Source organism: Lygodium microphyllum, chromosome 13 (assembly GCF_053477565.2).
Source record: "Lygodium microphyllum isolate KBCC chromosome 13, Lygodium_microphyllum_v1.1.10, whole genome shotgun sequence".
Taxonomy (NCBI): domain Eukaryota; kingdom Viridiplantae; phylum Streptophyta; class Polypodiopsida; order Schizaeales; family Lygodiaceae; genus Lygodium; species Lygodium microphyllum.
The window spans coordinates 101,601,042-101,612,337 of record NC_141147.1 but is presented as its reverse complement, the minus strand read 5'-3'; the positions used below and the strand labels follow the sequence as shown (position 1 = coordinate 101,612,337).

Below are 11,296 nucleotides of genomic sequence, written 5' to 3'. Positions count from 1 at the left end.
TAGTACATATGAAGATGGAAATCTTCAGTCATGAACGGACTGGGACCTTATTCTGTCATCCAACCACGATGAGATATCATTCAATATGATGGTCACATTGTCATCAGACTTCCCTTGCAGAAGAGAGTGCATCATCCCTTTATAAACTCGTATGGTCTTCTCTTTGCTTTTTGCACTGTCAAACAGAGCCTGGTTATGTGCCTGCGATCATCTTCTTCATCGATTGAATTGCCATAAGGCATAACAGACTCTCCAGTTATTACAGTTGCATCTATGAGCTATTGCAGAAGAATGCGAAGCCCATTCTCCAAGAGCTGGTTTTTATCCTTGATGTTAATCGTTTATTTCTGATCGTTCATGGAATTACGAATTCTGCTTTTTCCCCCAGAAAATTAATTCGAAGATCTCTTCATTGCAAACGCCTGGCGACAGATTCTGTCACAGCAGTAGTCTTTTCTGCAACATGGGCTTCAACAAGAGTAGTGGATTGCATGATGATAGATCTCTTAGGGAAATTCACCAAGCCAGCAATGTAAGGAAGCTGAGATGGAACTTGCAGTTGTCGCAGTCGAATCGAGACGAGACTCTGCAACCCTTCTCAATCCTCTCTCTTGCACACGACTTCAGCTCTTCCTATAGCCCCTCTCTCTGTTCTTCATTGATTTGTTTCAGTATCTTTATTACGGCAGTGTTGCGCTTGATACTAGAGTCCAGACTTCTCAAGAAATTTGCATCTGTACAGCTGCATTGATGTCTGAGCTTTTTAGTTTTGCCTCACAAATAGCAGAAACAGCTTCACTAACAAATTTACTTAGGTTCACAGCCTTCAGCTCTTCCTCCGCATTCCAACCATGAGCACCCGGCCAGATTTAGGCACATGCTTCTGTACGATAGGAGCAAAGCCGCTGTAAGACTGGTACCAATCCACGGGGTCAGGGTCTACAGTATACCTCTTGTCCCAATAGGAGGGCTCGCCAAAGTTGTAAGTGTCCAAGTTGAAGAAGTCGATGGAATCCTCCTGCATTTCTTGCACACATCATAGCATCGAGCGTACCTTTATCGATGACTGAATCAAAATAGCAATTATCAAAGACGGATAAGTCTTGTGCATCCATCTGCAAGTATTTGAGTTGAGGAACATCAGAATACTTCTTTTGCATTGCATCTATAACAACTGGTGACAAATCAATTTTGACTATTTCCGCATAACCATCCTTGACCATCTCTTCTGACATTTCTGCATTTCCACATCCCTCCAGCGCAAGGCTTCCACACTCCCCTACAAAGCATAGTTAGCTTTTTCCTCTCCACGTTCAGGTCTGCAGTCCTGATTCCGTCGATCTCCTCCTTGTTTTTCAGGCTACGATTGATGAAGATTCACAGGCTAAGGTTAAAGGCATTAGATTTCCAGGAATGCAGCAGACTACACTGCTACTCTTATGACTGTGCTCACGGAGTTGCAGAGCACTCCCCTTCCTCTCCTCTGTTTCTGCACTTCTTCTATGCTCTTTTGTCCTTTATCGTCACTGTCTCCCTTCCAATACTGAAAACCTCATTGCCCACCAAAAAGCAAAATTCCCTCGATCAAGGAAGCCCAATTTAGCTTTCTTCCTGTCCTCAGAAAAGCAGCCCTACCAAAACAGCAGTTGATGCCGTTGAGCCCGCCTATTCTCAGCTTTCAAATATTCTGAGTCCGATTGCTGATTTATTTCAGGAATAAACTTAGGATATTTAATCAGATTTTCAAATAGATTCTTTAACACATAATCTGCAGCATGAGAACCTTTATATCCATCAAATATATCAAAACAAGCAAACAATGTGCCCATCAACTTGAGTAAATCAGGCCTCATAGAAATCCTCCTCTCCATGAATTTGTAACATCTCAAGTGCATTCTTGCACTTGAATCCGTCACTCTTGGCTGGCCAGTTTACATGTTAGCATTTCTCTCGACCAAGTCGGCGAGCAAGTTCTTCTGCAACCACTTGCCCCTTTTTATCTTCTCAAAGAAGTCATGAGATTCCCACATATACTCATACTTATCACCCTGATTCTCCATTGTGCATAATGCGAAATTCCTGTGAACTGTTGATCAAAATCTCCTCGTCTAAATTGACTGACCACTTGGCAAGGCATGCCAATTAGAGCATTATTGATAAATTCCTCTTGCTCCAAACCCTTCTTTGCTTTATTACCCACGCAGAACAAAAGTACAAACACAACAACTAAATATGTACAAAGTATCAAATCACACGCACAACTTTTGGGTGGCTTTTCATACCTCGAATGCGCAGCAATACGACATCCACCCCCTCTAATCGTGCGCATCCTCCGGATGGGCCAACTACCCATGATCGTTATCATCAAGATCCACAAACAAATCAATCTCTTCGTTATGCATTTCTGGTAGATCAACAAGATTTTCAACCATATCATCTGTCTCTTCCATTGGAGTTTCTTGTCGTTGCTCTTCTCTTGAAAATTCTTCCAATGCATAATCCTCATCATCTCTTTTCTTGAAAATCTTGATTCTTTTTCGTGCAATAGGCACTTTAAGCACTGTCCCATCCAATTCTGTCAGCTCATATGTTGCATTATCAAAGACATGTCTGACTATGTATGGCCCAAACCATCTTTTCACCATCTTCCGAAGTGCAGTATGCTGATTTTCAAGGCTGCTATCAAAGACCAATACCCAATCTCCCTCTTCTATTGCTCTAGGTCGCAAGCGATGCCTACTGTCAAACCTGTCCTTATTTCTCAGTCTAGCAACCTTCAACCTGTCAATAGCTAGTTGAATATCCTCAGGTCTCCTCTCCAACTGTCGAATCCGAAGAGCTAAGAGCTCTTCTCTCATCAAATCCTCCTGCCAAGGTAGAACTGACCAAGTCAAAGCACAAGTCTCAATCGGCATAATAGGTTTCTGACCATACATCAACTCTGCAGGCATATATCCTGTAATAACACTATGAGTCGTACGATCAGCCCATAAAGCAAATGGTAGAAGTCTTGGCCATTCTCCAGTCCGTCCTCTGCATGCTTTGGCTAATGCTTTCACTATCGGCGGATGCCCTCTTTCATTCTTTCCATTTCCCTCTGGATTATATGCTGTGGTTAGAGCCAATTTGATTCCTAGCTGAGAGAAAAACTCCCTAGCTTCATCTGCATCCAATTCACCACGATCCGCAGTGATCTTACCCACACAACCATACCTACAGAAAATTTCCTCCAATAAGAACTTACACACTGCACTAGTGGTCTTCGTTCTCAAAGATCTGCCCTCAACATGATTAGTAAGATCCTCTCTAGCCAAAACAATGTACCTCATCTTCCATAGACCCATAGGCATGGTAACCAAATCAACTACCCACTTATAATGAATGCATAGTGGATAGGTCGGATGAAGCTCATCTCGATGACGCACTACTGAATACATCTGGCAGTCTCTGCAAGTCTCAACAAAGTGAGAAACATCTCTATACATGCCTTTCCACCAAAATTTCTCCCTGATTTTCTCATAAGTAGCCCATACTCCTCTATGACCAGCCCAAGGACTCTCATGAAACTCCCTCATCACCTGTAACTGTGTCTCTCTATCGCAGACAACCCGCAAAGGTAATCCGCCTCTTTTCTTCGGATGCTTCCAAAGAAATCCGTCCTTGAGAAAATAACCATAGGCTTTCCTTCTGATCTTCTTGAACTCTTCATCTGTCCATTCATCTCTTTTGCTTAGTGTACTAAGGTACCTGCCAATCTGCAACCAATCTCCAACATAAAGTTCTTCTATAAAAGCCACAATATCATAGACATGACAAACATGATCAACCATAGTGGCTGAAATTTCTGCATCATCCTCTTCTGCAAGTAGAGTCTCCTCATCATCATATCTGGCTCTAGACAACATATCTGCCACTGGATTATCCTTCCCTGCTATGTGTTTAAATTCCGGATTTAATGACTTGATGTATGCAATCCATCTCAACATGGCTATATCCGGAGTAGAGCAACTCGTGATCATACCAATCAATGGCAAGCAATCTGTCTCTACCACAACCGAAGCCCCAATAAAGTACTCCTTGTCACATTTGAGAGCCGTGACAATCCCCAATAACTCCCTCTTGATTTGCGGATATCTCCTCTGTCTCTCGTTTAGGACTTTCGCCCCAAACCGAATAGCATACCTATTTCCATCTGCATCATCTTGACCCACAGCCCAACCTATGCCAATTGGACTAGTGTCAACTGTCAATACAATAGGTCTATCACAATTATAATCCGCTTTCCTGAGAGTAGGAGCATTCTTCAATAACTTTTTCAATTTCCGCATGGCTTTAGTGTGGCTCTCATCCCAATAGAATTTCTGCCCCTTTCGAAGCAGCTGATACAAACAATCTGCTATGTGTGCAAAATGAGGTATCCAAATCATATAAAACACACAAGCACCAATGAATCTCCGTACCTCTGAAGTGGTAGAACAATACTCTGCAATCTTGCCTATAGCATTCACCTTATCAGGTGAAGGTTTCCTGCCATAATATCCACACATATGCCCAACAATGACAACCTCATTCACTCCAAAAATAGATTTTTGCCCTGAAAGTGTCAAGTTCACTTCTTCTAACCTGGCCAAAATCTTCTCACATGCTGAAATATGATCAGCCACAAAGTATCTGCATCCCTGCTCATTTAGGCTCTCATTCTTCTCTTCTTCTGCACACCCCTTAATGGGCACATCATCCAAGAAAGGCATAGTAAGCTGAGGTATGTAATCACGAAGGACCTTATGCATGGCATTCATCATATGCGCAACAGAATTAGTGGCACCTTGAGGCAAGGTACACATCCTGACAAGCCCAATAGGAGTTCTCATGGTGGTTATGTCCCTGCTTTCCAAAGCCAGCTGAAACTGATCATAACCCGAATACAAATCACCCAAAGAATAGATGGCACGTCCAGCAAATGCCTCTGCAAACTCATCCACAACTGGACCTATACCAACATTCCTGATAGTAACTCTGTTCACTGGCTGCATATCCTGAATAAATCGAAGAGTACCATTCTTCTTCGGAACTGTAAACCACCTGTTTGAGTATGGTGCAGATGAAGGCTCAAGGATTCCCATCCTGATTTTCTCATTCAATAAATCAATCAGCTTTGGCAAGTGTGCTTTAGGCACTGGAATAGGTCGGAGATTCCATGGGATATGAGGAATAGTAAAAATGACCATAGGAGCAACAATATCAGGATTCACACATCCAATCTCATGTGGCAAAAAAGCAAATCCCCGTCCATGACGCTCAAGCATCTCCTGAAAGCATTGCTTCTCTATGGGTAACAAGAAATCACCATTTCCAATTTTCAATTCAGCAAGTGTCTCTGCTGAAAATTTATGACCAATATACTCCGGATTCCTCAAAATTTGCTGTTTAGCAGCCCTCTCTATTTGCTGATCACTATCAGATGGAAGCGGTACAGCAACCGGCTTCACCTTCTTATCCACAGTTTTGTATTTCGTGTCAACCCTGGCTTCATTATGCTCTTCTGCATTACATAAACCTTGCTGTAAATCAGCAATTCTGCACTCCAATGGCTGAATATTCTCAGCCCTCTGCTCTATAGACTGCATAGAAACAGCCCCAAACTCTGAATGCTGAAATATTTCAGCAGTAAACTCTGTTGGCTGAAATTTTTCAGCCCTCTGTCTCTCTGAAAGCTGATCATAACCAGCTGGAAACTCTGTTTGCTGAATTTCTTCAGCACTCAACACTCTTTGCTGAGTTAACTCAGCCTCTGACTCAATCTGTGACATAAAATCTGCAATTATATGAAACATGTCCAGGGATTGCACTAATACATTACCATGACAGTTCAGCATATCAGTTTTCAGCATATCTCCCATCTCTGTCATCGTATCTGCACAAATCACACTGTCATACATACCATCTATGTGCTCATCATCCTCCAAAATTCCTGCATTTTTCAAATTTTTCTCCTTCCTGCATATATACTGCCTGGCAGCTCTAGGCAACCTAGAAGTCTTCTGATAACTCATTGAACTGTTTGCTGAAATCCCAACATAACCGGATGAGAAAACACTGCTGCCAGGAGGCGAGAACTCCAATCTCCTCTCCTCTGTACCACCGTCGTCTCGCGAAACGGCGGTACCTAATGAAAACCCGAATCCCTTACAGTGGGTAAGGGTGCATCTCTGAGAGTATCCCTGTTTCTAACATGGTTCACACATATAGTCATAAACTGAACTGCTCTCATACCATCTTTACTGCGAATCCGTGCATAAGCAGATCCATCATCCATGACCTTTGTTTCCATACGCATCTCTGTAATGAATGGCTGTCCAAGAATTATGGGATACGAGCATGAATCCTGCACAAAGAAATGAAAATCCTCCTCTACATCACCAATAGAAACCCTGACACTAGGGCAAGTAGCATATAAATCACCTGCAGTGTTATTGGCGGCTCTCATACGCCACCCATGCTCTACATCCATAGGCCACCTGTTACTCTCATAAACTCCACGTACTATGAGATTAATCTCTGAACCATGATCAACCAATGCAACATAAGGCACCTGTTTTTCACCAACCTTTACCATCGTCTCTGTAGTTGCCCTAGCCCAATGGCTCCGCAAAAAGTGACTACGCGGTATCAAAACAGGCTCATCAATTTCAGCATAATGCATAGGCTGAACCCTCTTCTCTACCTGCGGCAAAACAGAAGCATTATCAACCATAACCTCATCATCATCCTCATCCAACTCTCCAATCAAAACTCCCTGTGTGTCAGTGGTAGCCAATGCATGTCTTTTCCTCTTCAGGACCTCCTGAAACTGATCCTGAAACTCTCTTTTTGAGATGCCCAAAATCTCAGAAATAGTGAAAGTCACCTCACTGCCAAGTATCTTATCATTAAAGATTTTCTTCATGTCTATAGATGTCTCAATATCGGACATCAATCTGAATCCTGGCTGCTTTCTCTCTCTAGGCTCTTGCCTCTTTTCTCTCTTTTGAGCATCCTCCATTTGTCGATCTGGCCCTGGTCTTGAAGACGGTCCTACAGTAGGTGGAGTAACAAACTCACCCCCTCTAGTCTTCTTAGCTGCACTTGGATTTTCTTCATCCCTCTTACGCTTCTCCTCAACAAATACATCTGCACCATGAGATTTAGCCAAATAAGCATAAATAGAATACCTGTCAACAGGCGAGTCCCAACCTGTCTCTGATCTGATGCTAGAGCCTGCACTACTCAAAACAGTTTGCTGAATTTTCCCCTTGTTTGCAGTCTCCATAGCATAAGTCCATAGTGCGGACTGAGTCTCTGAACCCTTCTCAATCTGTACTCCATATGCAGAAGCATCACCTCTAGCCGTCACATAAGAAGTACGCGCAGCCATGTCCTCCACTAACTTCTTCATTCCACCTTTACCAAAGTTGGTAGCAAGTGGAGCTCCTGTCTCAGTCAACCAAATCTTACCATCTTGCCCCCAATATACCAAATTCTGCCTCCTTGCATCCTGGAAAGAGTCACAATCCCTGCAATGCTGATGCTCCGTACTATCACACCAAATACATCTCCGATCTCTCCTAGGTGCACTAGGAGCACTCCTAGGTGCAGTAGGAGCACTAGAAGAAGTAGTAGGCACAGTTGAAGCAAACTGCTCCTTCAACTTTCCCACTAACTCCGCTTTGACTGACTCAAGTGTCAAATCTGTGATGCCTTTGATTATATCATCAAGAGAGGTAGGCACAGATGGAGCGGATGGTTTTGGAGCAGAAGGTGTAGGCATCGGCCGTGGAACAGGAGGAATAGGTGGAGTAGAAACAGTAGGCACTGGCATAGGCCAAGAAACTGGCTGAGGAGGAGAAGAAATAACAGGGATAGAAGTAGGCATAGGAGCAGATGATGGTGTAGGTGTCATGGAACCATTCTGTAGGCGAGTCTTCCATATCCTCCTCTTGGTCAAAGTCGAGACTGCATCCTGGGCATCCTGCCAATCAGTTTTAAGACCCATAGGCTTCGTGCGATCTTCAAGAAGCTCACCCAATTCTTCTTGAAGAGCAGGATCTGCAGCTTGCAAGAAAAGCTCAACTTTTTCAACATCCAATGCTCTTTGTTCAATAGCATCAAGTTGACTATACCTCTCTTCGAATTCTCGAATCAACTCCGAAGCAGCAAGACCCTTGTTTGGCATGTAGACCCACTCTCGGAATGACCGCCGAGTAGCCATACCAAAGTCCTCAAGGAAGTATTCTTCTTTTAGAGCCTTCTTAAAATCTTGCCAATGTGTATTTTGAATAAAAAGATCAGTCACTTTTGTCCTCAAAGCAGGTGTGACAAGACGAAGGAAGTACTTACTCATAAGTCCAGCAGGAACTCCAAAAAACCCCATCTTGATCTCATATGTCTTCAAATATGCTGAAACATTACGCCCGTCAAATAGCTTCTTCTCACTCTCAACTGCTTCAATAGCCTTAGTCGCGCTGTTTGCATTCTCCTGCTCCGAATAGAGTTGCCTTTGCTGAGACAATTGTTGTTGATGCAATTGTTGTTGCTGCTGCATATACAATTGTGTTTGCTGATTTTGGAGCTGCATATACATGGACATATTCTGCAAAATCTGTTTTAGATTCTCCGTTGAAGTACTTGACGCTGCAGTCATAGATGGAGCTGAAGTAGAGGCAGCTGGAGTTGTAGAAGAAGCTGAAATAGAGGCTGAAGTATCTCCCATCCTGAAATTTCTGCGACGCTTTCACGTCGAGTTCACCAAAGATGTCGAAGGGTTTTCGAAAGCCAAGTCGCGACCACTGAGGACTTTGAATAATTTCAGGATAGAAGGATAGATCGTCAATAGTGGCGGCCTCCACAAAGAATCATATTTATATTTCTTCAGAATAGTTACAGCAGCAATAAAAGACGAGTATAGAAGATCCTCAGAGGTATATACAAGAGGTTTAGAAAACAGTTTTAGTACAGATCATAATAATGTCCAATACTATAAGGAATTTGAAGTCACAAATCTGTTCTTGGCATAGGAGAAAAACCAGCAAAATCACTCCTTAATACGAAACATCAATACTCGGTAAGTCTCCCCTCGGGTAACAATAATTTAGTACATATGAAGATGGAAATCTTCAGTCATGAACGGACTGGGACCTTATTCTGTCATCCAACCACGATGAGATATCATTCAATATGATGGTCACATTGTCATCAGACTTCCCTTGCAGAAGAGAGTGCATCATCCCTTTATAAACTCGTATGGTCTTCTCTTTGCTTTTTGCACTGTCAAACAGAGCCTGGTTATGTGCCTGCGATCATCTTCTTCATCGATTGAATTGCCATAAGGCATAACAGACTCTCCAGTTATTACAGTTGCATCTATGAGCTATTGCAGAAGAATGCGAAGCCCATTTTCCAAGAGCTGGTTTTTATCCTTGATGTTAATCGTTTATTTCTGATCGTTCATGGAATTACGAATTCTGCTTTTTCCCCCAGAAAATTAATTCGAAGATCTCTTCATTGCAAACGCCTCGCGACAGATTCTGTCACAGCAATAGTCTTTTCTGCAACATGGGCTTCAACAAGAGTAGTGGATTGCATGATGATAGATCGCTTAGGGAAATTCACCAAGCCAGCAATGTAAGGAAGCTGAGATGGAACTTGCAGTTGTCGCAGTCGAATCGAGACGAGACTCTGCAACCCTGCTCAATCCTCTCTCTTGCACACGACTTCAGCTCTTCCTATAGCCCCTCTCTCTGTTCTTCATTGATTTGTTTCAGTATCTTTATTACGGCAGTGTTGCGCTTGATACTAGAGTCCAGACTTCTCAAGAAATTTGCATCTGTACAGCTGCATTGATGTCTGAGCTTTTTAGTTTTGCCTCACAAATAGCAGAAACAGCTTCACTAACAAATTTACTTAGGTTCACAGCCTTCAGCTCTTCCTCCGCATTCCAACCATGAGCACCCGGCCAGATTTAGGCACATGCTTCTGTACGATAGGAGCGAAGCCGCTGTAAGACTGGTACCAATCCACGGGGTCAGGGTCTACAGTATACCTCTTGTCCCAATAGGAGGGCTCGCCAAAGTTGTAAGTGTCCAAGTTGAAGAAGTCGATGGAATCCTCCTGCATTTCTTGCACACATCATAGCATCGAGCGTACCTTTATCGATGACTGAATCAAAATAGCAATTATCAAAGACGGATAAGTCTTGTGCATCCATCTGCAAGTATTTGAGTTGAGGAACATCAGAATACTTCTTTTGCATTGCATCTATAACAACTGGTGACAAATCAATTTTGACTATTTCCGCATAACCATCCTTGACCATCTCTTCTGACATTTCTGCATTTCCACATCCCTCCAGCGCAAGGCTTCCACACTCCCCTACAAAGCATAGTTAGCTTTTTCCTCTCCACGTTCAGGTCTGCAGTCCTGATTCCGTCGATCTCCTCCTTGTTTTTCAGGCTACGATTGATGAAGATTCACAGGCTAAGGTTAAAGGCATTAGATTTCCAGGAATGCAGCAGACTACACTGCTACTCTTATGACTGTGCTCACGGAGTTGCAGAGCACTCCCCTTCCTCTCCTCTGTTTCTGCACTTCTCCTATGCTCTTCTGTCCTTTATCGTCACTGTCTCCCTTCCAATACTGAAAACCTCATTGCCCACCAAAAAGCAAAATTCCCTCGATCAAGGAAGCCCAATTTAGCTTTCTTCCTGTCCTCAGAAAAGCAGCCCTACCAAAACAGCAGTTGATGCCGTTGAGCCCGCCTATTCTCAGCTTTCAAATATTCTGAGTCCGATTGCTGATTTATTTCAGGAATAAACTTAGGATATTTAATCAGATTTTCAAATAGATTCTTTAACACATAATCTGCAGCATGAGAACCTTTATATCCATCAAATATATCAAAACAAGCAAACAATGTGCCCATCAACTTGAGTAAATCAGGCCTCATAGAAATCCTCCTCTCCATGAATTTGTAACATCTCAAGTGCATTCTTGCACTTGAATCCGTCACTCTTGGCTGGCCAGTTTACATGTTAGCATTTCTCTCGACCAAGTCGGCGAGCAAGTTCTTCTGCAACCACTTGCCCCTTTTTATCTTCTCAAAGAAGTCATGAGATTCCCACATATACTCATACTTATCACCCTGATTCTCCATTGTGCATAATGCGAAACTCCTGTGAACTGTTGATCAAAATCTCCTCGTCTAAATTGACTGACCACTTGGCAAGGCATGCCAATTAGAGCATTATTGATAAATTCCTCT

General features: G+C 42.9%; 1 protein-coding gene across 1 annotated transcript; it reads right to left on the bottom strand.

Annotated features, from left to right (window-relative positions):
- Positions 1–905: 905 nt before the first annotated feature.
- LOC148026983 (uncharacterized) lies at positions 906–10,380 on the bottom strand. Its single transcript, XM_087690552.1, has 3 exons — positions 9,979–10,380; positions 6,010–6,012; positions 906–1,253 (listed from the first exon to the last, which is right to left on the bottom strand). Exons 1-3 carry the CDS (start codon positions 10,150–10,152, stop codon positions 933–935), a joined length of 498 nt encoding a protein of 165 aa, XP_087546678.1. The 5' UTR covers positions 10,153–10,380; the 3' UTR covers positions 906–932.
- Between the last annotated feature and the right edge of the window lie 916 nt (positions 10,381–11,296).